Raw genomic sequence first — 23,831 nt, 5'->3', positions numbered from 1 at the left:
TGCCTTACCACAGACCTTCCAATTTCTACATACAGCTGCATGACAGACACGTCTGCCTGGGTGTTAGAGGAGCACCAGAGAGAGTTTACCAGTGACCCCCAGACTTGCTGCTTGTTCCAGGATTCTCTACTGTGGTTAACCAAACCTCTGGCCATCTGAGGAAGAAGCCAGGGAGTCACCCCCGGACTCCTCCACCTCCTGTGGACCTTATTCAGAACCAGCCAGCGCATTCCTTCCCATTTCCTGGTCACACCCATCCGCCATCGACTCTGAACGCCTGCAGCAGTCTCCCTACTGGTGCATCTTTTCTAGGATAGTTTCTTATCAGACTTTCCTCCTGTATCTCAACACATATTTCTCCAGAACTCCTCTCTGTGCAGGACCCACCAAGCTCCTCGGGGCCGCTGTATGGGCCCTCCATGCAGCTTCTCCAACGGTATGTCAACCTTCCCTCTCAGCACTCGGCCTGGAACGTTAAGCTCCATCAGTGATCAATGCCTAGTCTCCTGCACAGGCTGTACCGCTTCACACCTTCACCCAAGGCCCTCTGCCTGTAGTACTGTCCTCAGCCATATTTCACAAGCTGTTTAGGGGGTCAGCTCTTAAAGAAGATCCATCTGACTTCACAGCCTGTCCTGCACTGCCCCTCCTTGCCTGGGGAGAGCATCATGGAATGATATCAACGGCTCAGGTTTGTGAGTCTGTCTTTCCACATTATACTCTATGCTGGCCAAGGACAAGAACTGTGCCAATGCATTTTCTTGTCCCCAGTACCCTGAGTACTGTGATTGAACATGATACTTCACCTGTTGACGTAAACACTGTTGACTGTTACTGTCAGCCCAGAGCTCTGCACAGCAACAGGCACACAAACTGCACTTTTATAAATTATGGGTCTCCTCACACTTAACATGAAAAGGAAGCAAAAGTCTCAACATGTCCCTTTACGATATCTAGACACTGACTGGAAAAGAATCTTGAATCTTTGACACTAAGGATCAAGGATTCTGAGGGTAAAACCATAGGAAGATCATCACCTCTGTGAAGACAACATGGTGCTCCGGATTCGGTGTGCGGAGGTGAGCCAGAAGGAAGTCTGCAAAGGAGTCATGCTGCTGCCTATAGTAGTATTCTTGCAACAGGGACTGTGCGGCAAAGACGCCCAGGGAGGAAGAGCCGAGCCGGACCATGGCATCAGGCGTGGCGCAGTTCAGCAGCACCAACTTGGCGTCCTCAAGCACCTTCTGGTAACGCTCATGGGTTGAGGTCCCAGGACCAAGCCTCTCTATGACCTGAAGCACCACAGAGGCACAAGTGTCCGAGTGGTAGCCAATGAAGACGTCAGAAGGGCTGTAGCTGTGTCTGGCTTGGAATAGCTCTTCTTTGACACAGATGAACTTCTTCACCCAGCCCTGGAGCTCCTCCACGATGTTCTTCTGCCATTTCTCCAAAACGGTGTTGATGTCCAAATAGTGCTTCTCCAGCCGGTTAATGAGGGGGATGGGGAAGTGTTTGTAGACAACATCTTTCTCTTCAATGACTATCAAGCGGAAGTCTGGGTGAACCCGACATTTGACCCGATGGGTCCCCAGGCCGAGGTCCACGTACTTCTGGCCCCCAAGGTAGACATAGTACTGGTTGAGGGCATCGTAGAGGCTCTCGTAGAGGTTCTGCAGGTTGAGGAGCACCACCATCTTGCCAGTCTCCATGCAGATCTTCACCCGGTTGATGTTTCTGCAGATCTGGGTGTACTCTTGGTCCCTGGGGAAACTGGACCCAAAAATGATCTCTGGCTGCTGGTTCCCATGGAAGAGGGTCCGCTGCAGGATCTGCAGGGCCACGTAGTTTCTGGTCAGCACGAGCAAGTAGCGGGACTCAGAGTCTTCCGGCTCCCTGCCCGACACCTTCAGGTCACCATACACGTTGTCCCTGATCAGCTGCATAGTGCTGACTTTCTCTGAGAGCTTAGCCTCGGGTAAGCTGGCTGTGAATATATCCAGAGCATGGATGTCATCTTTGCCGCTGAAATTCCGAAGGATGGCCTGGCTGATAGCTTGTGGGGAAGGCTTCTTGTTAGAAGCTTTTGCGGAGGCAAAGACCATTTTGATGAGGCTGTAGTAGTCACGAAGCCCAAAGAATTCCTTGTCTTGCTTCTTGCAGACTGTTTCGTAGGCTTTGGCAAAGGACGGGAAGTATCCTTGGATTCTTTCTTGAATAAGGGGCTCTGAAGAGCAGATCCCCCTGGCGCTCTCTATGAGCTCTTTCTTATTGGGGCTGCCACGTGACACAAAAATACCCCGGTTCATCTTGGCTGGGTCCAGAGCCCAGTTGGAAATACCAATAAAGCCGACTTTTTTGTGGGGAGCAGGGTCATCATCTTCAATGCAACCGTCTTCCAGCAGCGGGTGCAAAGCCTTGAGGGGCATTTTGGGCGAGTCTTCGGCCAGTCCGACCTCATCTAACACCACCACGGAGACATACTGCTGCAGGTCCTTGCCCTGTTGGAAACGGGCACACTGCCTGAAGGTGCCAATGATGCCTTGTGGGGTGGAGTGTGGGCTGCACTGGAATGACACAAGGTGGACCTGCTTCAGGCTCCGGAAGAGGTCTGAGTGGGCGGCCTGGCCTTGCATGGCATCCGCCACAATGGTCTTGGCGAGAGACTTGGAGCTGCCGGGCTTTCCTACCAGGAAGAGAGGGATCTTAAGCTCAATGCAGATTACCATCATGAAGACATTCTCCTTTAATGCCAAGTTCTTGGCGATGGTTTTCCTTAGAGCTACACCATCCAGAAAGAGGTCCTGCGTCCGCATTATCTCGTCCAGCACAGCCTTGCTATCGCTGTATGGTTGTGGTAGAAACCGGCAAACGGCTTTCCGATACAAGTCTTGTTTCTGTAAAGAGGCGTGATAACACACCCCGATGGCCAGCACCAGCGACCAGAGGACAGGGTCTCTCTCAAAGTCATTTCTGCTGGTGTCAGACACACAGAGGGAGGTATTCAGCTTTGACAAGAGCATCTTGCTGTGGTCATAAAACCACCTGAAGACCTTCATGCAGCGCTCCACATCCCTGAGGCTGACGAAGCTGCACTCATCCTCTCTCTTCCTCATGAAGCGCTGGGAGGCGGAGAGCACGTCAGTGATCACACGCGTCTCATCCTGACCTATCTGGGTGGCATCCACCAGTCTCTGGATTATTTGCTGGATGTATAGCTTTTCTGTGGTGTCACTCAGTTGCCCAAAGTCCCACACCAGAGGGATCAGGCTTGGAGGCAGAGCATGGACTCGGTATACCAGCTGCCTCAAGGGGATGGAGCCCAGCCTGTCTACAGTCTCCTCTGCACTCACTCTGTAGCCCAAACCAGCTGCCTCCAAGCGGGAGATCATCTCCTGGGAGTGTTTACGGTAGGGGTTACAGGCCGCAATGATATGCAAGCCGGAGTCCTCAGCTAGCAGCCAGCCGTCCACCGTGTGGTCACACAGAACTTCTTTGATACAGCTGATGGCTTCTGTGGTGTTGGCTTCATCGAAGAATAGGACAGTGTCCAGCTGGTACTCATTTGTGTTGGCGAGGGCAAGGACTTCCGCCTCCTTGACTTTGTCATAGATCATGTTTGCACTTGTCCCTCCATGGACCTTGACCAGCTTCACGGTTTCAGCGTCGGCACACCCACGCCGCAGGTCACTAAGGAATTTGATGAGCCTGGTTTTCCCACAGCCGGTCTCTCCCATGATGATCACGGGGATCCCACACCGGAAACGCATCTCAATGGCGAGGATTTTGAGCATATTGTCCGTAGTGAGCTCATAAGTATCGTCAGGGTCAATGGGCCACTGGATCCCTAGAGTCAGGCAGAGCCGTTCCAGTTTCTCATGCCTGGGCAACTCATCAAAGTCAACATTGAAGGGCACCCTCTGAAGCAACAGCCCCTGGTACAGATCCATCGTCATGACATCTTTTTTGATCACCTTCTTACTCAAGCGGTCAATGGCGTCGACCATGCCCTTCTCGTTGGGCTGCAGGTGGAACCCTATAAACGTCATGGACGTGTGGTCACTGTTGAAGAACACGTATGGGTGGGGCTCTGACTCCCACTTCCTTCGGAGGGAGAAAGGGGCTATGTCTTCCTCCTTGACCCCGTCCATTGTGAAAATGTGCTTCCCTGGGCTTTGGTCAGATGTGTGGAGGGTGGGTGTGGCAAAATCTCTCGCCATAACAATCATGAAGGTGACCACAAAGTTCTTGAAGCCCCTCAGAGTGTCCCCAACGATTCTTGGGTTGCAGAAGAGAGAGGATTCACAGTCTCTGAGCTGGTAGTTGAGGAACCGAGCAAAGTTCCAGAGCTCCGACCAGGACGGGTTTATCACTCCGCAGTAAAACAGGAGGTGCTGCAGGCACTCCGCAGGTGTGCCCTCAACCACGCCTTCCTCGTACTGGAACATGTCCAGGTTTTGTTTCTGATAGAACCGTTGTAAATATTGGAAAGGCCTTTGGAAAGTCTCGCTGCAGAACTCTGTTGGATCCATTCCTGGCTCTTCCTGGTTCCACTGAGGATTTAACTGCATGTCTAACACTTCCTTGGGAGGCCTGCAGGTGACTTTTGGGAAGATGTCAAGAAAACTGAAGTGGGGGGCATTTGACTTCTGGAAAGGAAGATAGAAATAAAATGGTTATGATTGAATTTTTTTCTTAAGTGAGAGGAAGGGAGACAAGACAGATTCCCACATGAGCCTTGACTGGGATCCATCCAGCTACCCCTGTCTGGGGCAAATGCTCTATTCAACGGAGCTATTTTTAGTACCTGAGGCTGATGCCCCAGACCAACCAAGCTACCCTAAGTGCCCAGGGCCGACACTTGAACCAATTGAGCCACTGGCTACTGGAGGGAAGACAGACAGAAGGGGAAGAAGGAGGCAGGGAGAAGCAGATGGTTGCTTCTCATTTATGCTCTGACCGGGGATCGAACCCAGGACATCCACACAATGGGCCAACGCTCTCTCTACTGAGCCAACAGGCCAGAGACATGACTAAATTTTTTTTAAAAACTGCTTTTGTGTTTGAACCCTCCACATAGTCTGTATTGGACAGACCTTCTAAAAACACTTTTTGCAAAGCCATTTCTGTAAACCCCTTTCTGTGATTATTTGCAAACTCGGGCACTGTGAGAGCTGCGTTCCCCATCAGGAAATCTTTTCCACCCGAGCTCCTGAAACTAAATCTCTACATCAGGGGTAGTCAACCTTTTTATACCTACTGCCCACTTTGTATCTCTGTTAGTAGTAAAATCTTCTAACCGCCCACCGGTTCCACGGTAATGGTGATTTATAAAGTAGGGAAGTAACTTTACTCTATAAAATTTATAAAGCAGAGTTACAGCAAGTTAAAGCATATAATAATAATTACTTACCAAGTACTTTGTGTCGGATTTTTGCTAAGTTTGGCAGAATAAATCTTTATAAAACAACTTATTATAGTTAAATCTGTCTTTTTATTTATACTTTGGTTGCTCCGCTACCGCCCACCATGAAAGCTGGAATGCCCACTAGTGGGCGGTAGGGGCCAGGTTGACTACCACTGCTCTACATCATGTATGTGTGTGTGTGTGTGTCTGTGTGTGTGTGGGTGTGTGAAACTCCCTTTTGTCAAGAAATTTATATGCCAGAAGTCTCCTTCCCATCCCAGCTGCATTAAGGAAGACAGTAATTCTCAGCGCAGGAACTTACCGCCCTCAGCACAGCTGATATCTACCCCATGAGACTCGGCATCAGCTGTGACTCACAATAAACTTAAGATGCTGCTAACTAATAAAACTATTTTTATTCCAGGCATTAAAAAATAAAATAAAAAACAGGGTTAGACCCTGGCAGGATAGCTCAGTTGGTTAAAGCATCCTTCCTGTATACCAAGGTTGTAGGTTTGATCCCCAGTTAGGGCACATACAAGAATTAATCAATGAATGCATAAATAAGTGGAACCACAAACAAATGTTCCCCCCCTCCTTTCTTCTTTCTAAAAAAACCCCAATAAATTAAAAAAAACTTTTAAAAAGTTTAAAGATTAATCTTTCTTTACTAACATCACACTTGGCTGCTTTGCTAAGGCACAAGTAGGGGGTGACAAGCCCGTAGGAAGGACCCACTCCACCATGACATGCCATGACGGGGCCCTGGGAAGCGCACCAGTTTGGAAGACCTCAGAGGCAGTGCAGAACGTCTTTCCAGGATCTCTATGACATATAAATGGCACGGGTTCCGCAGCCACATTTTCCCATTTATGTCCATCAAGTACTGTAGAATGAGGAGTTTGAAAAGAAACGCCCAGATTCCAGTCTGCACCTTGAGACAGAAGCACGTGGGTCTGTCAGTATTCATACACAAGAAGATCAATTTCCCCAACCCACCCCCTTCAAGGACCTTCTTATTCTGTTCTTTGATACGCAAGACTGAATATCTATACATGGTAAAGAAATTCTTTATGCAGGGGGGTGGAGCGGGACAGGGCTCAGCATCACTTGTTTCCTGACAGGGCCACTCAGTTGGAGTCCCTGGCACTTACTGAGGAGGTCACATCAAAGTGGAAAATCACGGGTGTCGTCTGATGCTGGGCATCCAGGAAGGGGAGCAGGGAGCCCAGCACTTGATTCTCATCCACCTGGGCGTCGATCAATCGAATAATTTTTAGAGGCACTTGTTTCCTACTAAACTTCATTTTCAGAGTCTCGTGCAATCGCTTCACATAGAGAGACTTTCCTGCAACATTAAGATAAGAACATTAGGCCTGACCTGTGGTGGCGCAGTGGATAAAGCGTCGACCTGGAAATGCTGAGGTTGCCAGTTCGAAACCCTGGGCTTGCCTGGTCAAGGCACATATGGGAGTTGATGCATCCAGCTCCTCCCCCTTCTCTCTCTCTGTCTCTCTCTCCTCTCTAAAAATGAATAAATAAAATAATTAAAAAAAAAAAAAGATAAGAACATTAGGTGCCAGGGCTGCAGTCCAATGATCCGAGAGCCCAGAAAGACTTAGCCCAAGTCACTTCGTCCTGTGCAAAATTCAAAACTGATGCAAAGCGTAACCCGGGGATCAAAGACACACAGGTGTCCATGCTGTTTCCCTAGGGCCGGTGATGCACTATGCATAGGCTGTGGGGAGGGAAGGGGCAGTGCTGTGAAGGGGATTCAGTCACTAGAATGAAAATGGTAATGGGGACTGAAGGGAGACAAAGATCAACAGACAGAGGTGGCCCTGGCTGTTTGGCTCAGTGGTAGAGCATATGCCCAGCATGTGGAAGTCCAGGATTTGATTCCCAATCAGAGCACACAGAAGAAGCAATTATGTGTTTCTCCACTCCTCCCCTTCTCTCTCTCTCTCTCTCTCTCTCTCTCTCTCTCTTCCTTTTCCGCAGCCATGGTGCAACTGGTTTAAGCGAGTTAGCCCCAGGCGCTGAGGATGGCTCCATGCAGCCTTGGCCTCAGGCACTAAAAATAGCTCAGTTGAGAGCATGGCCCCAGATGGGCACAGCATCAGCCCCAGATGGGGGTTGCCAGGTAGATCCCTGTTGGGGTGCACTGTCTATCTCCTCTCCTCTCACTTGAAAAAAGAAGGAAATACAAAAGAGTCCAGGGTTATGTCTCCTCTTGCTCTCATGACCCACCCACACCAACCCTGAAGCAGCCAATGGAATTCTAAAAAAAAATGAGGAAACTTCGGAGGTTGTTTAAACAAGGAAGGTGGAGAGGGTCCCGTTCCAGTTTGGACCCTGATTTGCAACTTCAGATAAACCACGTCTCCCTAAGACTCAGTTTCCCCTCTTGGGTGAGGGCTTAATTTGAATCACCTCCCACCCCTGTGGGATAAGGAAGAGCTACCAGGTGGTTCCTGGGACACAGGGGACCTGTCCACCCCAGCAGCTGTCATTACCAACACCCGCTCTCTCCGAGGCCACGATTCCAACACACATCTGGTCCTTGAACATGGCAGAGGCCAATGGGGTCCACTCGGGGACCCGAAAATGATGTGCCAGGTAGGTCTGGACATCCTCAAGGGGCACCTGGGGGATGATGGGGACTTTGTGCTGGCTGAAAACAGAGGGGAGGTGGCAGTGCTCCCGTTCATAGTCACAGACCATGATGAGCTGGTAGTCCTCCCGGTGAGGCCGCGTGCAAAGGCTATGGAAGAGCGCCTCCGTCTGGCAGGCCACCTCGTAACTCAGCTGGTCTGCATACAGCAGACTGTAGATGCGGCGCCTCTGGGAGCCGAGGCTCAGGCAGCGGCGCAGGAGAAGTGCCACCTCCTCAAATGTGGTCCCCGGGTTGCACAGCAGCACCTCATCATAGGTAGGCAGCGGCTGCTTCGGGCTTTGCATGTAAATGGCCAGGGCAGCCAGCAGCACCTCCAAGTGGCCACAGACGATGAGGTTGAGCTGGCCGACCCGCAGGCCTTTTGGAAGCTCCCGCATCACAGGAGCCTCACCCATCCTCGCCAGGTGTGCCAGGCAGCAGCCCAGGGCCTCCAAGTCCAGGCAATGAGGCAGGAAGGCGCTCGTACACACCAGGGACTGTTTCATGATGATGCCGAGCTTGTCCACCACGCTAGATCCACAGCTGAGCATGAGCCGCAACTCCTGCACCGTTGTCTGCCGCAGGGGTCCGGGCACCCTGCTCTCAGACCGCATGCAGGCCTCCACGACGTCCTGAGGGGTGCAGTTACGTTTGATGAAGGACAGCATGGTGAGGGCAGCATCGCTGGGTGGCTGCCGCACAAGCTCTGTGCTCAGGTACACCAGCTGCTCGGCCGTGTAGTAGTTGAGGTGGAAGTGGTGAGCTCGCTTCTGAGCCATGAAACGCTCCCACTGCTCCAAGAAGAGCTCCATCTGCCGGCAGATGGCCTCCAGCAGCGGGGCTAGTGGCCCACTCCCAGCTAGCGTGTCCAGCAGCCCCAGGCCCAGGTTGAAGTCCATCTGCACAGACATGTCCTTCCGAGGGAAGCAGTACACCTCGGCCTTCCAGGCCCGGAACAGCAAGTTCCCGGTGCAGTATAGGTTTATAAAGGACTGCGTGAGCCTCTGCATGTTGCAAAACACCTGTTGTGAACGGAAGCAGGAGGCAGGTGTCACCCAGCAGATCACAGAGAGAACAATCAGACCTCGACTCCTAAGCACTGGAGGGCAGGGACTGACCACAGAGGCCTACCTTCCTCTGCCACAGGCCCTCTTCCCAGGGAAGGCTGGAAATTGTAAATACAGAGGCGGTCGTGGAAAAAAAGAACAATTGAGTGTGAAAGGAAATCTAGCGGCCCTAGCCAGATGGCTCAGTGGATAGAGCATCAGCCCAGTGTACAGATGTCCCAGGTTGGATTACTGGTAGGGCAAACAAGACAAGCAACCATCCACTTCTCTCCCCCTCGTTCTCCTCCTTTTCTCTCTCTTCCCCTTTCACAGCCAGTGGCTCAACCCAGGCACTGAGGATATAGCTCAGTTGGTCTGAGCACATCAGCCTCAGGAGCTAAAAATAGCCTGGTTGATTCGAGTATCAGCCCAAGACAGGGTTGCTGGGTGGATCCCAGTCGGGCACATGTAGAAGTCTGTCTTACCATCTCCCCTCTTCTCACTTAAAAAAAATGTAGAAAATCTAGTAACAAACAATGAGACTGTTCCGATATATTTTCTCAACAGGGTTCCTTCTGATGTATTTTCTCAACAGGGTGCCTTTTGCCCATGAGGCGTCCCCTTTGGGTCACGATTTTGGATGACACACATGCTGCAGACCCATGACTCAGACTCTCAGAGCAGATCAATGATTAGTAATCAAATCCAAACCCAAACCTTCCTTATAGCCCTGAGGCCACTCAGCAGGGGGTCCGTGGCCCAAACTGAGCAGCCCTGGCCCTGCCCTACAGCTTTGAGGGAAACGGAATTCTCACCTCGGAGAACTGCTCCACCTCAGCACTGTTGTGGTCTTTCTTGCCAGACATAAGCATCAATTTATTCAAAAGCTCCTTCAGCTCCTCTAAGGAGTATGTTCGCACCTGCTGGAGGTCCCCGGGGCTCTCCGGGAGGCGTAAATGTAGAACTGTGTCTGGGGAAATCTGAGAAACAGGACACGTTTACAGGTTATTTTTCAGAGGGAGAAACAACCTCTCTACCCCAATTCCCAGCAGCCTGTCAGCTCTGCTGTGGCCAGCCGTGCCCAGGACGTGAGCACACACCTTCCGGCCATCACCGGGCGCCTGGATCACGTAGGTGCCCCTGCTGTTGATGGCTGTGGCCAGCGACAGGGATGAGAGTTCCACAGACCCATGACTTTCCTTCACCGTTTTCAGCCACTCCAAGTTCCTGGCCGAGTCACGCTGTTGGGACAGGAGAGAAAACAGTGATGTGTTCTTTCTGTCTTCACGCAGCCCCTCCCAGCTCTGCCTTCGAGGGCAAATGCCGACTCCCTTTGCCGGGCTGGGCAAGTCACCCTACAAGGGAGGCTTCCTCAGCTGCTGCCCATGCCCATGTGCTTCAGCTGCTTCTCTCAGAACACTTGTGTCGCACTGTTCCCACCTGTACTTGTGGACACTTGGACCAGGTGGCCAGAAGGCGGCACTGCTCTGCCAGTCTCCCAGCTGGGGTCGGGGGAATACCAGAAATAACAGGGCTGTGGTTCTTCCATTCTAAATGTCCTTTTGGGGTCCCCAAGTCTGGACCAGCAGAATTAAGGAAAAACTACAACAAAGGCCTTTTGTTTGGACATGAGCTTCCAGAACAGAAAATGCTGCTCACTCCACTGCTCCCTGCTCCCCACGAGGACCCATCCAGCCCGGGTCTACTCAAACCTCGCTGAAGATAGGTCACTTCATCATCGGAAGTGTTTACTTTTTCTGATAAATGGACATGTTTGATTTTTCTGAAAGTTAATCTATCCAGCCCTGACCAGCTGGCTCAGTGGATAGAGCATCAGCCCAGCTTATGGACGTCCCGGATTTGATTTCCGGTAACGGCACACAGGAGAAGCGACCATCTGCTTCTCCCCTCTTCCCTCTCCTCAATCTCTCTCTCTCTCTTTCTCTCTCTCCCTCTCCCACAGTCAGTAGCTCAATTGGTTCCTGTGCAGCCTCGGGCACTGAGGATAGCTCTGTTGGAGCACATCAGCCTCAGGCACTAAAAATAGCTCAGTTGCTGGGTAGATCCCAGTCAAGGCCCATGTGGGACTCAGTCTCACTATCTCCCCTCCTCTCATTTAAAAGGAAAAAATAAAATTAAAAAAGTAAATAGATCCCAATTGTAGGAAATATAGAAAGTACCAGAAAGCACACAGTATCAAGTCACAATAATCACCATTTGGAAAAAACACTGGTAACATGTTAATATGTTTCCTTTCTCTTTTTTCTCCCCTATGTGTTTTACCTAGTAGAATTTAGTCTTATTTACTTGCAATTTTGTATCCTATGTTGTAACATATGAGAGCTAGAGCATTTCCATACAGGCAGCACTGTTTGCAAACATCACTTTCAACTGTTTGCAAACAACATCTGCATGAATGCCCACCCACAGGTGTGTGATTTGCACAGCAGTGCCCCTAGTACAGCTGAGCAATGCTTGATTGAACCCCATAGGCTTGGGAGCCTAAAGTAAGATTTACCAGTTTGCTGGGGAGGTCTGGGTCATTTTCCAGAGCCTTCCACAGTTCCTTCAGATGGACCATGAACTCATGGAAGCCCGCACTTGTGTCTAACTTGTGGAGCAGAGAAGTGTAGCCCTGCATGGCATCGTGGAAGCAGGCCACGCGGTCCACATCAATGTCATTCTCCCCTGCAGAGATGGATGCCAGGTCCACAAACACCTTTAGGTCGTTGATCCCTGGGGGCAAGAAGAGGCGGGTGAGCATGGGGCCTCTCCACAACAATGTGAGGCTCTACCTGTGGACAGTAGTCCTCAGTGAAGCTAGAAATGGACACTGAATGGACGTGGAGGGTTTTTATCCACTTTTCTGCTTTCAGTAAGAACCTGGGCACCTTCCCTTTGGCCTCTTCTCTGTATACCACTAAGCAATATCTGTCCCCTTGGAAGCAGGATCCAGGCACCGTGCAAGGCTTCCTGTGCCCGATTCCACTCAATCTACGCGACATCACAAACTTACACAGAAAGGGGTTCAGCTGGTAAGTACTAGAACCGCAGAACCAGCTCAAACTGGTCCTGTCCTGATTCTTTCTAACAGGACCCAGGGCCAAAGCTCACCCTACTCACGAGTGATATGTGTGGACCCGTAACAGCTCCCCGATACGGGACCAGAGGACGGGCCACGTCATGAATCTGAGCTCCAGAACCCTTTCTGAGTGACCAGTCTGCTGTCCAGAAAGATTCGGTGCGGAAACCACTTAAATTCCCACCCAAACCCTGGATGAGACAGATGTGAGCTCTGCCACTGTCTCCTTGTCAGCTGAACTCACAGTAAAAGCTCTTTCTTTTTCCAAAAGCTGGTGCCATGGTAGTGGTTCCTGTGTGTGGTGGGCAGCAAGCCTGCCTTGCTTGGTAACAATACTATGTCGACAGAGACTGTAAGAAACAGGGGTAATTCTCTGGGATACTTACTAACTAGAGGATGTGTCCATGTGGACCAGAGCTCCCAGTTGCAGGCAAAAAGGCTTGGGATGGCAGTTGGGATGGTCAGGCCCCCACTGCTCCGCCCACTCCGGGCACTGTCCACCTTCCCCGTCTCTCCTTCCTCACTTCTCCTCCTCTCCTCCAAGGAGCTCTACCTAAAGCACCTCAGCCACAGAGCTCAACAGGCCGCCAACCTCCCTCCCCGCCCCGCCCCACCGGAAGAGGAATGCATCACACCAACTAATAAGTTAAATCTCTCCATTGGCCTCCAGTGAAAAACAACCAAAGGGTGAGATTTTTTTTTTTTTTAACAGAGAGAGAGTCAGAGAGAGGGATAGATAGACAGGAACAGAGAGAGATGAGAAGCATCAATCATTAGTTTTTCATTGCGACACCTTAGTTGTTCATTGATTGGTTTTTCATATGTGCCTTGACCGGGGGGCTACAGCAGACCAAGTAACCCCTTGCTCGAGCCAGCGACCTTGGGACCAAGCTGGTGAGCTTTTTTTGCTTAAACTAGATGAGCCCACACTCAAGCTGGCGACCTTGGGTTCTCGAACCTGGGTCCTCTGCATCCCAGTCCGACACTCTATCCACTGCGCCACCACCTGGTCAGGCCAGAGGCTGAGATTTTTAAGAAAATGATCCCCAGTCGTTCACAGTCAGCATGCAGTGTGGGGGGCACAATAGCCAAGGAAGTCATTTTGACCCAAGAGCATGAGAAATATACTGTCCTGATAGAAATCCTGCCAACAAGCATGCATGGCATGTGAATCACAGAATGCAGATGGCACCCCTGCCCTGTCCTTCATGTGACCTGTCAGCTTAGGACAGCCGCCCTGAGTGCATCAGGACAACCAGACTTCTGCAACCCCCGTGGCAGGCTATACCTCCAAGAGCCTCCTGGACCCAGCTGATGAACTCCTTCCTCAGGGACACCTCCCACAGACACCGGTACTGAGCCTCGTCAATGCCCTGTAGCAGCTTGTGGGCCCGGATGAGCTGCTCATTGATCTGGTCCAGTTTTTCATGGCGGAAGCTCTCAAAATCGTCAGTCTGCAAGACAAAGCTCTGTTGTGGGCTGGAGCTGGTTCTGTGGGGCCCCAGAATCTGAGCAGGAATGCTGACCACTGCAAGGGCCTCTGAACCTCCTGGACTGGAAGCTGCTACAATGGTGACATGCCTGCAAGGCTCTCATCCCAGAACTGGGCACTAAACCCCCTCCCTCCCACAGCTGTCCTCCCTCAATCAGCAGTGATCGCTACAGTTCTGTAGAGACATTCTTTAAAGTAGGCTCCACAAGAACTCACCCAGTATGTGTAATTGTTCTGTGTTATAGGTACAGAAGTGAGGGCCTGGAACTGGGACCCACACAAGAACCCATAGCAGGAGTTCAAGCTTATAGTGTATGATCTTGGGGCCCTCGCCAGTTGGCTCAGTGGTAGAGCGTCAGCCAGACGTGTGGATGTCCTGGGTTTGATTGCCAGTCAGGGCACACAGGAGAAGTGCCCTATGCGTCACCTTCCCCTTCTTGCATCTCTCTCCCTCTCTCTCTCTTTCCCTCTTGCAGCCATGGCTCTATTAGAGTGAGTTGGCCCCAGGCGCTGAGGCCAACCTCCATTGCCTCCACCTCAGGCTCTAAGAAGAGTTCACTTGTCGAGCAACAGAGCCACACCCCAGGTGGGCAGAGTAGTGTCCCCTAGTGGGCTTGCTGGGTGGATCCCAGTCAGGGCACATGTGAGAGTCTGTTTCTGACTCCCCTCCTCTCATTGAATTAAAAAAAAATCTTGTACTGAATTGTAATACCTGTCTAATCTATTATATAGGTCACAGTATATCTTACAAATGCTTGTCCTAAAAGAACAGAAACCAAAAGATAAACAGAACCTTCTCATGCCCAGCTCCTGGCTAGCACTAGGGGATGTGAGTGGAGAGGCCAAAAGCAAGGTCCTTCAATCTCTACAAATATCTAATGACTACAAGAGTATTACAGCCCTTTCCTAAGTTCTTGACTCTCATAGCAACCCTAGAAAACTCTCACTAACCAAAAGGCAGTCATGCTACAGTGGTACCTTGAGATATGAACAGACCAATATACGAATTTTTTAAGATATGAACTGCGGCTCGGTCCATATTTTTGTTCAAGATCTGAGCAAAATTCCAAGATACGAGTTGTGATTCGGGAAGCTGCTGCTAGTTGGCGCACGGGTCCAGTATCAGCAGATTGATATACGAGTTGACGGACTTAGGAGCTCAGTTACAGAACTAATTAAATTCGTATCTCAAGGTACCACTGTATTTATAAACAGAGGTGAAACTGAGTCCCTGAAATATTCAGCACCAAATAAAATACAAACAAGAATTCCAGTGAAAGCTAGGAAATCATCACATCCAAGTTTTGTTGTTGTTGTTGTTTTTTTGTATTTTTCTGAAGCTGGAAACGGGGAGAGACAGTCAGACAGACTCCTGCATGCGCCCGACCGGGATCCACCCGGCACGCCCACCAGGGGCTACACTCTGCCCACCAGGGGGCGATGCTCCGCCCCTCCGGGGCGTCACTGTGCAGTGACCAGAGCCACTCCAGCGCCTGGGGCAGAGGCCAAGGAGCCATCCCCAGCGCCCGGGCCATCCCTGCTCCAATGGAGCCTTGGCTGCGGGAGGGGAAGAGAGAGATAGAGAGGAAGGTGGGGGGGGTGGAGAAGCAAATGGGCGCTTCTCCTGTGTGCCCTGGCCGGGAATCGAACCCGGGTCCCCTGCACGCCAGGCCGACGCTCCACCGCTGAGCCAACTGGCCAGGGCCACACATCCAATTTTTAAAAGCCAAAGAGCTAAGTCTGCTCAGGCAGTGGTGCAGTGGATAGAGCATTAGCCTGGGATGCTGAGGACCCAGGTTCGAAACCCAGAGGTCACCAGCTTGAATGCAGGCTCCACCGGCTAGAGCACAGGCTCATCTGGCTAGAGTATGGGCTCACCAGCTTGGGCATGGGGTCATCCGCTTGAGTGTGGCATCATAGACATGACCCCATGGTTGCTGGCTTGAGCCCTAAGGTTGCTGGCCTGAGCAAGGGGTTACTGGCTCAGCAGGAGCCCCCTGGTCAAGGCATATATGAGAAAGCAATCAATGAGCAACTAAGATGCCACAACTATGAGTTGATGCTTCTCATCTCTCTCCCTTCCTGTCAGTCTCTCGCTAAAATAAATAAATGAAATGAAATAAAATAAAAGCCAGAGAGCCCATGGCTCACGGCTCCTTAGGAATCTGAGTTAGGATCCTGTCCCCACTCCAGGAATCCCTGGCGAATAACTTACAATGCGTAATAAAATGAGGAGAACATCAAAGTCACCAGTCAGGCTCAAATTCTCTTTGACGTTCAAGATGACCTTCGCCAGTTTGGCAGCCTGATACAAGTGGTGGAATTCGCGGATCTGCCTCACTCGCTCTTGAATCCAATCCTTTTGGTCCCTGGGGTCCAGGGCACACATGATGCGAAGGTCGGTGGTGAGATCGTTGTACTTATTCACAAAGACTTTGAAGGTGGTGTCAACTTCCGCAAAGGTGACCTCTCCTGCCTTCAGGTCCTTATACAGTTTACTGAACTTGTTGAGACAAGGAAGATACAAGTCTTCATACATGTCTTCAATGCCAACAACCAGCCCTTCCTGCTCCTCATGCTGCTGGCTCAGCGCCTTTGTGGCTTCTGCCCAGAAGATCTGGAAGATGTAACTGTCCTTCAGCGAGTCTATCATTTTGGCCATTTTTTGGACTTGGGGGCTCAGGTTGTAATGTGTCACCCATGTTGAGTCTGAGGAAATGGGGGACAAATTCACCATCACAACATCTTTCAACCTCTTATTGCTGAGGTCTTCTGAATGTTTCTCCGCAATCTCTCCAAACTCCACTTTTGAAATCATAAGAGAAAGTCACAAGTCAAACCTGCAGTCTGGACATAACTTTATCTCCCTCTCCCCAGCATTAAATATCCTCACTGTTCTTAAGGGAACTCAAGTACACAAACGTGCTGGTATGTTTTTCCTTAGAACCCAGACACCACCTTCTTGCTCATCAATTCTCCACACAAAGGAAACACTGAAAGGGAGTGAGAGGGAGTCACGGTCCCCACCCCCGGGGAAAAAGACTCAAACTGGATTGAGGCACAGTCATCCCTGGGACGGTGAGGGAAGGTTCAAGGGCTATATCCCTCCCATTTGGGGAGATGCCCAAAAGATCAAGTCAAAATTATTTGGAGAAAATTCTAAGTTTCAAGAGTCTGGAATTGAACTAAAATAAAGAATGCTGGAAACAGAGCATGGGACAAAACAATGGTTTCTATTCAACAGAAAAGTTTGTGCAAGAAGATAAGGTAATCATAGTCTTCTTTACATGGCCATGATCATATAAGCCCCCAAGAGTGCGCTCATGAGGCCCTGGCCAGTGGGCTCAGCAGTAGAGCATAGGCCTGGTGTGTGGAAGTCTCAGGTTCGATTCCCAATCAGGGCACACAGGAGAAGCGCCCATCTGCTTCTTCACTACTCCCCCTCCAGTCTCTCTCTCTCTCTTCCCCTCCTGCAGCCATGGCTCAATTGATTTGAGCACATTGGCCCTGGATACTGAGGATGGCTCCATGGAGCCTCCGCCTCAGGCGCTACAAAAATAGCTCAGTGGCAAAAAAAAAAATTAAAAAAAAAAAAAAAAAAAAAAAAAAGCCCTGGCCGGTTGGCTCAGCGGTAGAGCGTCAGCCTAGCGTGTGGAGGACCCGGGTTCGATTCCCGGCCAGGGCACACAGGAGAAGCGCCCATTTGCTTCTCCACCCCTCCGCCGCGCCTTCCTCTCTGTCTCTCTCTTCTCCTCCCGCAGCCAAGGCTCCATTGGAGCAAAGATGGCCCGGGCGCTGGGGATGGCTCTGTGGCCTCTGCCCCAGGCGCTAGAGTGGCTCTGGTCGCAACATGGCGACGCCCATGATGGGCAGAGCATCACCCCCTGGTGGGCAGAGCATCGCCCCCTGGTGGGCAGAGCCTCGCCCCTGGTGGGCGTGCCGGGTGGATCCCGGTCGGGCGCATGCGGGAGTCTGTCTGACCGTCTCTCCCTGTTTCCAGCTTCAGAAAAATGCAAAAAAAAAAAAAATGCAAAAAAAAAATAGCTCAGTGGCAAGAAGGGGCTCAGATGGGCAGAGCACTGGCTCCAGACAGGGGTTGCCAGGTGGATCCAGGACAGGGCACATGCAGGGAATTTGTCTATTTCCCCTCCTCTCACTTAAAAAAATAAAATTTTAAAAAATGTGCTCATGAAAATTGAGGGGATTTGGAAAGGTTCCATGGGGGAAGCAGGGACTGGAAAAATAAAGAGACCTAAATCCTCATCTTCCACAATGGACGATGCTTAAATCTGGAAAACCAAGGAGGGACTTGAGCATGTTATCTAGGGGGGTAGGGGTAAATATCAGAAAAGAACAAGGTGACACTTCTGCCTCAGTTTAGATTGAATGCTTTATCAAAAGCCTCCCCTCCAAGATAAAGGTCACAATGGTGGTGCAGTTTGCTCAGATTCTCCTCTGATCCCCTCTTTGGTTTGTTCATTAAAATTCTTATGCTGGCCCTGGCCAGTTGCTCAGTGGATAGAGCATCAGTCCAGTGTATGGAAGTCCCAGGTCCGATCCCCAGTCGAGGCACACAGAAGTGCCATCTGCTTCCCTTCCCTCCCCTTCTCTCCCTCTTCCCCTTGTGCAGCCACGGGACTGACTGGGTCAAGCGCAGGCCCCAGGTGCCGAGCACAGCTCAGCTGATTCAAACACTGGCCCCCCGACAGGAGTTGCCGGGTGGATCTCAGTTGGGGTGCATGCAGGAAACACTGTCTCAGTATTTCCCCTCCTCTCACTTAAAAAATAAAACCTTAGGCATGTCACCTTTGACCCAGTGTTTCACCCCTTCACACAGCCTCAGGAGACTGTTGACGTATCCCCTCTCTTTCTGTAGAAATAGTAGTTCATCCAGTCTGTAATCCAGCACTTTCCTCATGTCGTGTTCTTTCTCCTGGGGCAAAAGACTTTTCTTCTCTGGAAAAAATAAAATAAAAGTAACCCAAGAGAACAAACATATGCTTTTCCATGGTAACCATTTCTTTCCTCTCCCTTTGAACACACTGCCTGGGGAGGGCTGAGAGGGCAGTAACCAGGGGCCCTGGACTCAGGCAGCACAAGCCCCGTGACCTTGTCACGATCCGGTCACTTTCCTGTTACTTCTCCCAAGGACTAGAAACTACATGACACTAAATGCAACACAGGATTCTGAACTGCATCTTCTTGTATCTCTGCTGTTTACTGATGGAGACCATCAGTAAAATGTGGGTGGAGTATGAGCACACGAAGTAGTAACCAATTTTTCTGACTTGAATAGTTACATGGTAGTTATATGGGGAAGTGTCCAGGAAGGATGGGTCATCACTTTGGCAATTTATTCTCAAATGGTTGAGGGCTTTCAAAAGAAATTCTATTTTGAATACACTTCCAATATTTTTAACTTTGTAATCATTTAAAAAAAAATAGTAGCCCTTTTTTTCCAAAAGAAAAAATAAAGAAAAAGGAAAGAAGGAAGGAAGGAAGGAAGGAAGGAGGGAGGGAGGGAGGGAGGGAGGGAGGGAGGGAGGGAGGGAGGGAGGGAGGGAGGAGGGAGGGAGGGAGGGAGGAAGGAAGGAAGGAAGGAAGGAAGGAAGGAAGGAAGGAAGGAAGGAAGGAAGGAAGGAAGGAAGGAAGGAAGAGACCATCTTGTCAATTTAGCAGCAAGGAGAGCCCCTGTTGTAAAGAGGACAAGGATCACCCTTCTACTAACACCCATGAGCACAGATAGACACCCCTGTCCTGGTGGCCCTCAGTAGCCTGTCCGTGCCCAGCTACACACTCACTCAGCTCCCAGAGGTCAAGAAACTGACTGGTGTGTCTTGAGATCAGCTCCAGCTGTCCGACTAACACCATTCCACTTCGAAGGTCAGCCATCACTTTCGTGAATACAGAGTCAGCGGTAGCCATCAGCTTCTTGCCGTCCTCTGTAATGTGTGCTAGTATCTTCTCGTCAGTTCCTGCCCAGGTTGAGAACAGAGTTAGACCCAGTGAGCGCCCGCTGCCTTCCACCCCCGTCTGCCAAGCTGAGGACTCCTGTGACCTCCTTGCTGCTCAGCCCTAGTGCCCAGACAACACAGCAGAGGCTGCGCCATGGCACCAGGTCTGCTTCTCCCTTCACTTGGGAGGTGGAGTTCTTACTAACACTCATCTCCCAAGTACAGCCTTGATCATAAAGAGTATCCGTCCAGCAGCTGCAATCAGCCAGGAGAACCAAGTTTCTTGGGCTTTTAAAACCCATGTCCTGCCCTGATTGGGGTGGCACAGTGGACAGAGCATCAACCTGGGATGCTGAGGTCCCAGGTTTGAAACCCTGAGGTCGCTGGCTTAAGAGCAGGCTCATCTGGCTTGAGCGCAGGGGTTGCTGGATTGAGCATGGGATCATAGACGTGACCCCATGCTAGCTGGCTTGAAGCCCAAGGTTGCTGGCTTGAGCAAGGGGTCACTGGCTGGACTGGAGGCCCCCATCAAGACACGTATAAGAGGCAATTGATGAACAACTGAGGTGCCACAACTACAAATTGATGCTTCTTATCTCTCTCCCTTCCTGTTCACCTGTCTCTCACTAAAAAACAAACAAACAATCTCTGCGCCCTTCAGTATTCTCAAACCACACATAATCCCCTCTCAAGTCCCCATCTCAGGAATCCCAGTGGCAGAATAAACTGTACTAGATGTACATTCACACTCAAAAAGGGGCTCAGGTGGTGTCACTGAGCACTTGCACAGCCCGTAGAAACAGATATGTCTTACTTTGCACATCATAGCTATCTTTCAAAATTTTGATTGTGAATTTCAGGATCAATTTAGAGAGCAGAATTTTTTTTTAAGTGAGAGGAGGGGAGATAGAGAAACAGACTCCTGCACGTACCCCGACCGGGATCCACCTGGCAACCCCTGTCTGGGGTCAATGCTCAAATCAATCAAGCTATTTTTAGCATCCGAGGCTGACATACTTGGACCAAGTGAGCTATCCTCAGCACCCAGGGACAATGCTCACACCAATCGAGCCACTGGTTGTGAGAGGGGGAAAGGGAGTGAAAGAGAAGCAGATGGCTGCTTCTCCTATGTGCCCTTACCAGGAATTGAACCCAGGACATCCATACACTGGGTAGACACTATCCATTGAACCACCGGCCAGGGACAGAATGCTCTGTACTTTATGCTCAATTTTATTCTGAACTATAAACTGCTCTAAAAAATAAGGTCTATTACTTAAAAAACATACAAGCTTTGAGTAGCTTTCAATAATGTACCTGAAAGTCCCACCTCAGTGACCTTATTTTACCCCTACAAGAATCCCAAGGTGGCCTGACCAGGCGGTGGCACAGTGGATAGAGTATTGGACTGGGATGCAGAGGACCCAGGTTCAAGACCCTGAGGTTGCCAACTTGAGCGCGGGCTCATCTGGTTTGAGCAAAAGCCCACCAGCTTGAACCCAAGGTCGCTGGCTCCAGCAAGGGGTTACTCGGTCTGCTGAAGGCCTGTGGTCAAGGCACGTATGAGAAAGCAATCAATGAACAACTAAGGTGTTGCAATGCGCAATGAAAACTAATGATTGATGCTTCTCATCTCTCTCCGTTCCTGTCTGTCTGTCCCTGTCTATCCCTCTCTCTGACTCTCTCTCTGTCTCTGTAAAAAAAAAAAAAGAAGAAGAAGAATCCCAAGGTGGAAGCAGCTTAGCTCTTTTTTGGCTGTCCCAGTAATTTGAGGAAGCCGAGGCTCAGAATCAACTAACATGGGATTTTTTTATCCAAACACAGTACTTTTCCACCCCATCTGAATCTCACAACTTACATGTGAGCCTGAATATCATGTGTTTGAGGCAGAACACATCTCCCGTCTGTAATCACGAAACACTTAGGGCACACGGGGGGGGGGGGGGCTTGGGAGAACCACACATAGTCAGCATTTTGTCCAGGTCATCTGTTAGCCTGCACAGTCACTTGGGCCTCCAACTAGCTGAGAGGGAGCTTCAGAAATGGACACTCTTGGGTGTGTAGTTCAGTGCCAAATACTCCACATCTTGGGGACCTTGGGTAAGTCTCATCCCATCCTCCACTTCGGTGTCCTTATCAGAATACGGGGACCTTCAGGAGGACTTCCAGGGCAGTTTCAAGGTCACAGCAGCTGGTGCACAGCAGGTATGCAAGGGGTGGTGGCCTTCTTTATTAGTTCTTATTCCCATACAAGATACCCTAGTCCTTGATGGGTCTCTCCATCCAATCTGCTCCCTTGCTAGACATCAGCCCATCCTAATGGCATATTAGGTAGAATGTTCTGCTTCCACAGGTCAAGAGGACACTGAGTAGACACCCCCCACACACACAGAAACATACCATACAGTTTGAAGAGATGCTTGATGTCTGGCCCCGTGAGCAGGTGCTTCAGGACCTCCTCCAAGTCATCCACGGCTTCCCCACAGTTTCTTGGCCAGGACTTGGTGATCACAGCTGAAACAAGAGTGCCAAATTTGTGCAAGTCGCTGTAAGAGATCCCCTCGAGGATGCTGGTCTGAGACTGTATGAAAATGAGTAAAGAGAAGAGAATTCAGGAAGTTTTAAAAATTGATTTGTTTTTTGTTTGTTTGTTTATTGATTGATAGATTGGTTTCATCAAGAGAGGAAAAGAGAGAGAGAGAGACAGGAACAGCGATCTGTTCCTGTGTGTGCCCTGACGGGGGATCAAACTGGCAACCTCGCTGCTGCTTCCAGAGGATGCTCTAACCAACCGAGCTATCTGGGTAGGGCACAAATTGGTTTATTTTTTTAAATGACAGAAGTAAATGACCCAATAGCATCTCAGAAATCTTCTATGACTAGTTTTATGAAGCTTTAAAAAAAGTTAAAATACCTGACTTTTCTTAGGGCATTCTGTCTCCTGCAAACTGTCCCCATGAGTGACAAAGACTAGAGATGTGGAGATGTCCACACTCACAACCCACAACCTCACGGCCAGTTTCTGCATTTTTCTTGGACTTTCAAATCACAAAAAACACTAACTGCAGTATGAGTCAATCACTGATGCATCACAGAGTTTGTTTTCCTAGACTGGAGTTCTTTCCCAGGCTGCCTACAAGTAGCACATACATTCTAATTCTCTTTCTGGTTCTCCACCAAGAAATCATGTTTTCCTTCTTTAGGGCCCAAGTTTTTACAAATAGTTCAGTAATTAGTAAATAAATAAATAGAGGTAAGGTGAGTTTATAATAGATACTTTCTGATTTTTTTTTTTTTTTTTAGGTGAGAGGAAGGGAAATAGACAAATTCCTGCATACGCTCCAACCAGGATCCACCTGACAACCCCATCTTGGGCCAATGTTCAAGTACCAAGCTATTTTTAGTGCTTGAGGTTGATGTGCTCCAATGGAACTATCTTTAGTGCTTGGGGCCAATACACGAACCAACTGAGCCACTGGCTGTGGGAGAGGAAGAAGGAGAGAAAGGGAAGATGGGGTAGAGCAGTGGTCGGCAAACTCATTAGTCAACAGGGCCAAATATCAACAGTAACAATAATTGAAATTTCTTTTGAGAGCCAATTTTTTTTGGGGGGGAGCCAAATTTTTTTAACTTAAACTATATGGGTAGGTACACTGTTATTAACTTAATTAGAGTACTGCTAAGCTGGCCAAAGAGCCACACTCAAGGAGCCAAAGAGCCACGTGTGGCTCATGAGCCATGATTTGCCAACCACTGGGGTAGGGGAGAAGCAGATGGTTGCTTCTCCTATGTGCCCTGACCAGGAATCAAACTCGGTACATCCATATGCCAGGCCGACACTCTATCCACTGAGCCACTAGCCAGGGCCATTTCTGATATTTAAAAGGATAACAAGCCTTACCCAGCAACTTATAAAAAGGATCAAACATCACAACCAAGTGGGATGTATCCCAGGGATGAAAGGTTGGTTTAACATAAAAATACCAGTTAATATAATACATCCTATCAATAGAAAAAAAAAAACAAATAAACACACAATCGACTCAATAGACACAGAAAAAGCACTGGATAAAATCCAACACTCTTTTATAATAAAAACACCCAAACCAGGACTAGAAGGAACCTCCCCACCCAGTAAAAGGCATCTATGGAAACCCACAGCAAGCTTCCTACTCAATGGAGAAAGACTGAAACGTT

At 49.8% G+C, this 23,831-nt stretch overlaps 1 protein-coding gene across 1 annotated transcript in view; it reads right to left on the bottom strand.

The window, feature by feature from the left end:
• Window positions 1–23,831, bottom strand: part of RNF213 (ring finger protein 213) — a 141,026-nt gene that overhangs the window by 45,819 nt on the left and 71,376 nt on the right. The window contains exons 19-30 of the mRNA XM_066234648.1: window positions 22,035–22,215; window positions 19,482–19,655; window positions 18,487–18,636; window positions 15,896–16,485; window positions 13,477–13,642; window positions 11,625–11,842; window positions 10,207–10,347; window positions 9,922–10,086; window positions 7,921–9,082; window positions 6,559–6,752; window positions 6,183–6,338; window positions 1,038–4,646 (exon numbers count right to left, since the gene is read on the bottom strand). Coding sequence (XP_066090745.1) covers window positions 1,038–4,646; window positions 6,183–6,338; window positions 6,559–6,752; window positions 7,921–9,082; window positions 9,922–10,086; window positions 10,207–10,347; window positions 11,625–11,842; window positions 13,477–13,642; window positions 15,896–16,485; window positions 18,487–18,636; window positions 19,482–19,655; window positions 22,035–22,215 — 6,906 coding nt within the window. The remainder of the gene's footprint in view (window positions 1–1,037; window positions 4,647–6,182; window positions 6,339–6,558; window positions 6,753–7,920; window positions 9,083–9,921; window positions 10,087–10,206; window positions 10,348–11,624; window positions 11,843–13,476; window positions 13,643–15,895; window positions 16,486–18,486; window positions 18,637–19,481; window positions 19,656–22,034; window positions 22,216–23,831) is intronic.

The sequence above is a fragment of the Saccopteryx bilineata genome, chromosome 6 (genome assembly GCF_036850765.1).
Source record: "Saccopteryx bilineata isolate mSacBil1 chromosome 6, mSacBil1_pri_phased_curated, whole genome shotgun sequence".
NCBI classification, from domain to species: Eukaryota; Metazoa; Chordata; class Mammalia; order Chiroptera; family Emballonuridae; genus Saccopteryx; species Saccopteryx bilineata.
The sequence above is the reverse complement of the archived record's forward strand: the minus strand, read 5'-3'. Positions and strand labels throughout refer to the sequence as shown.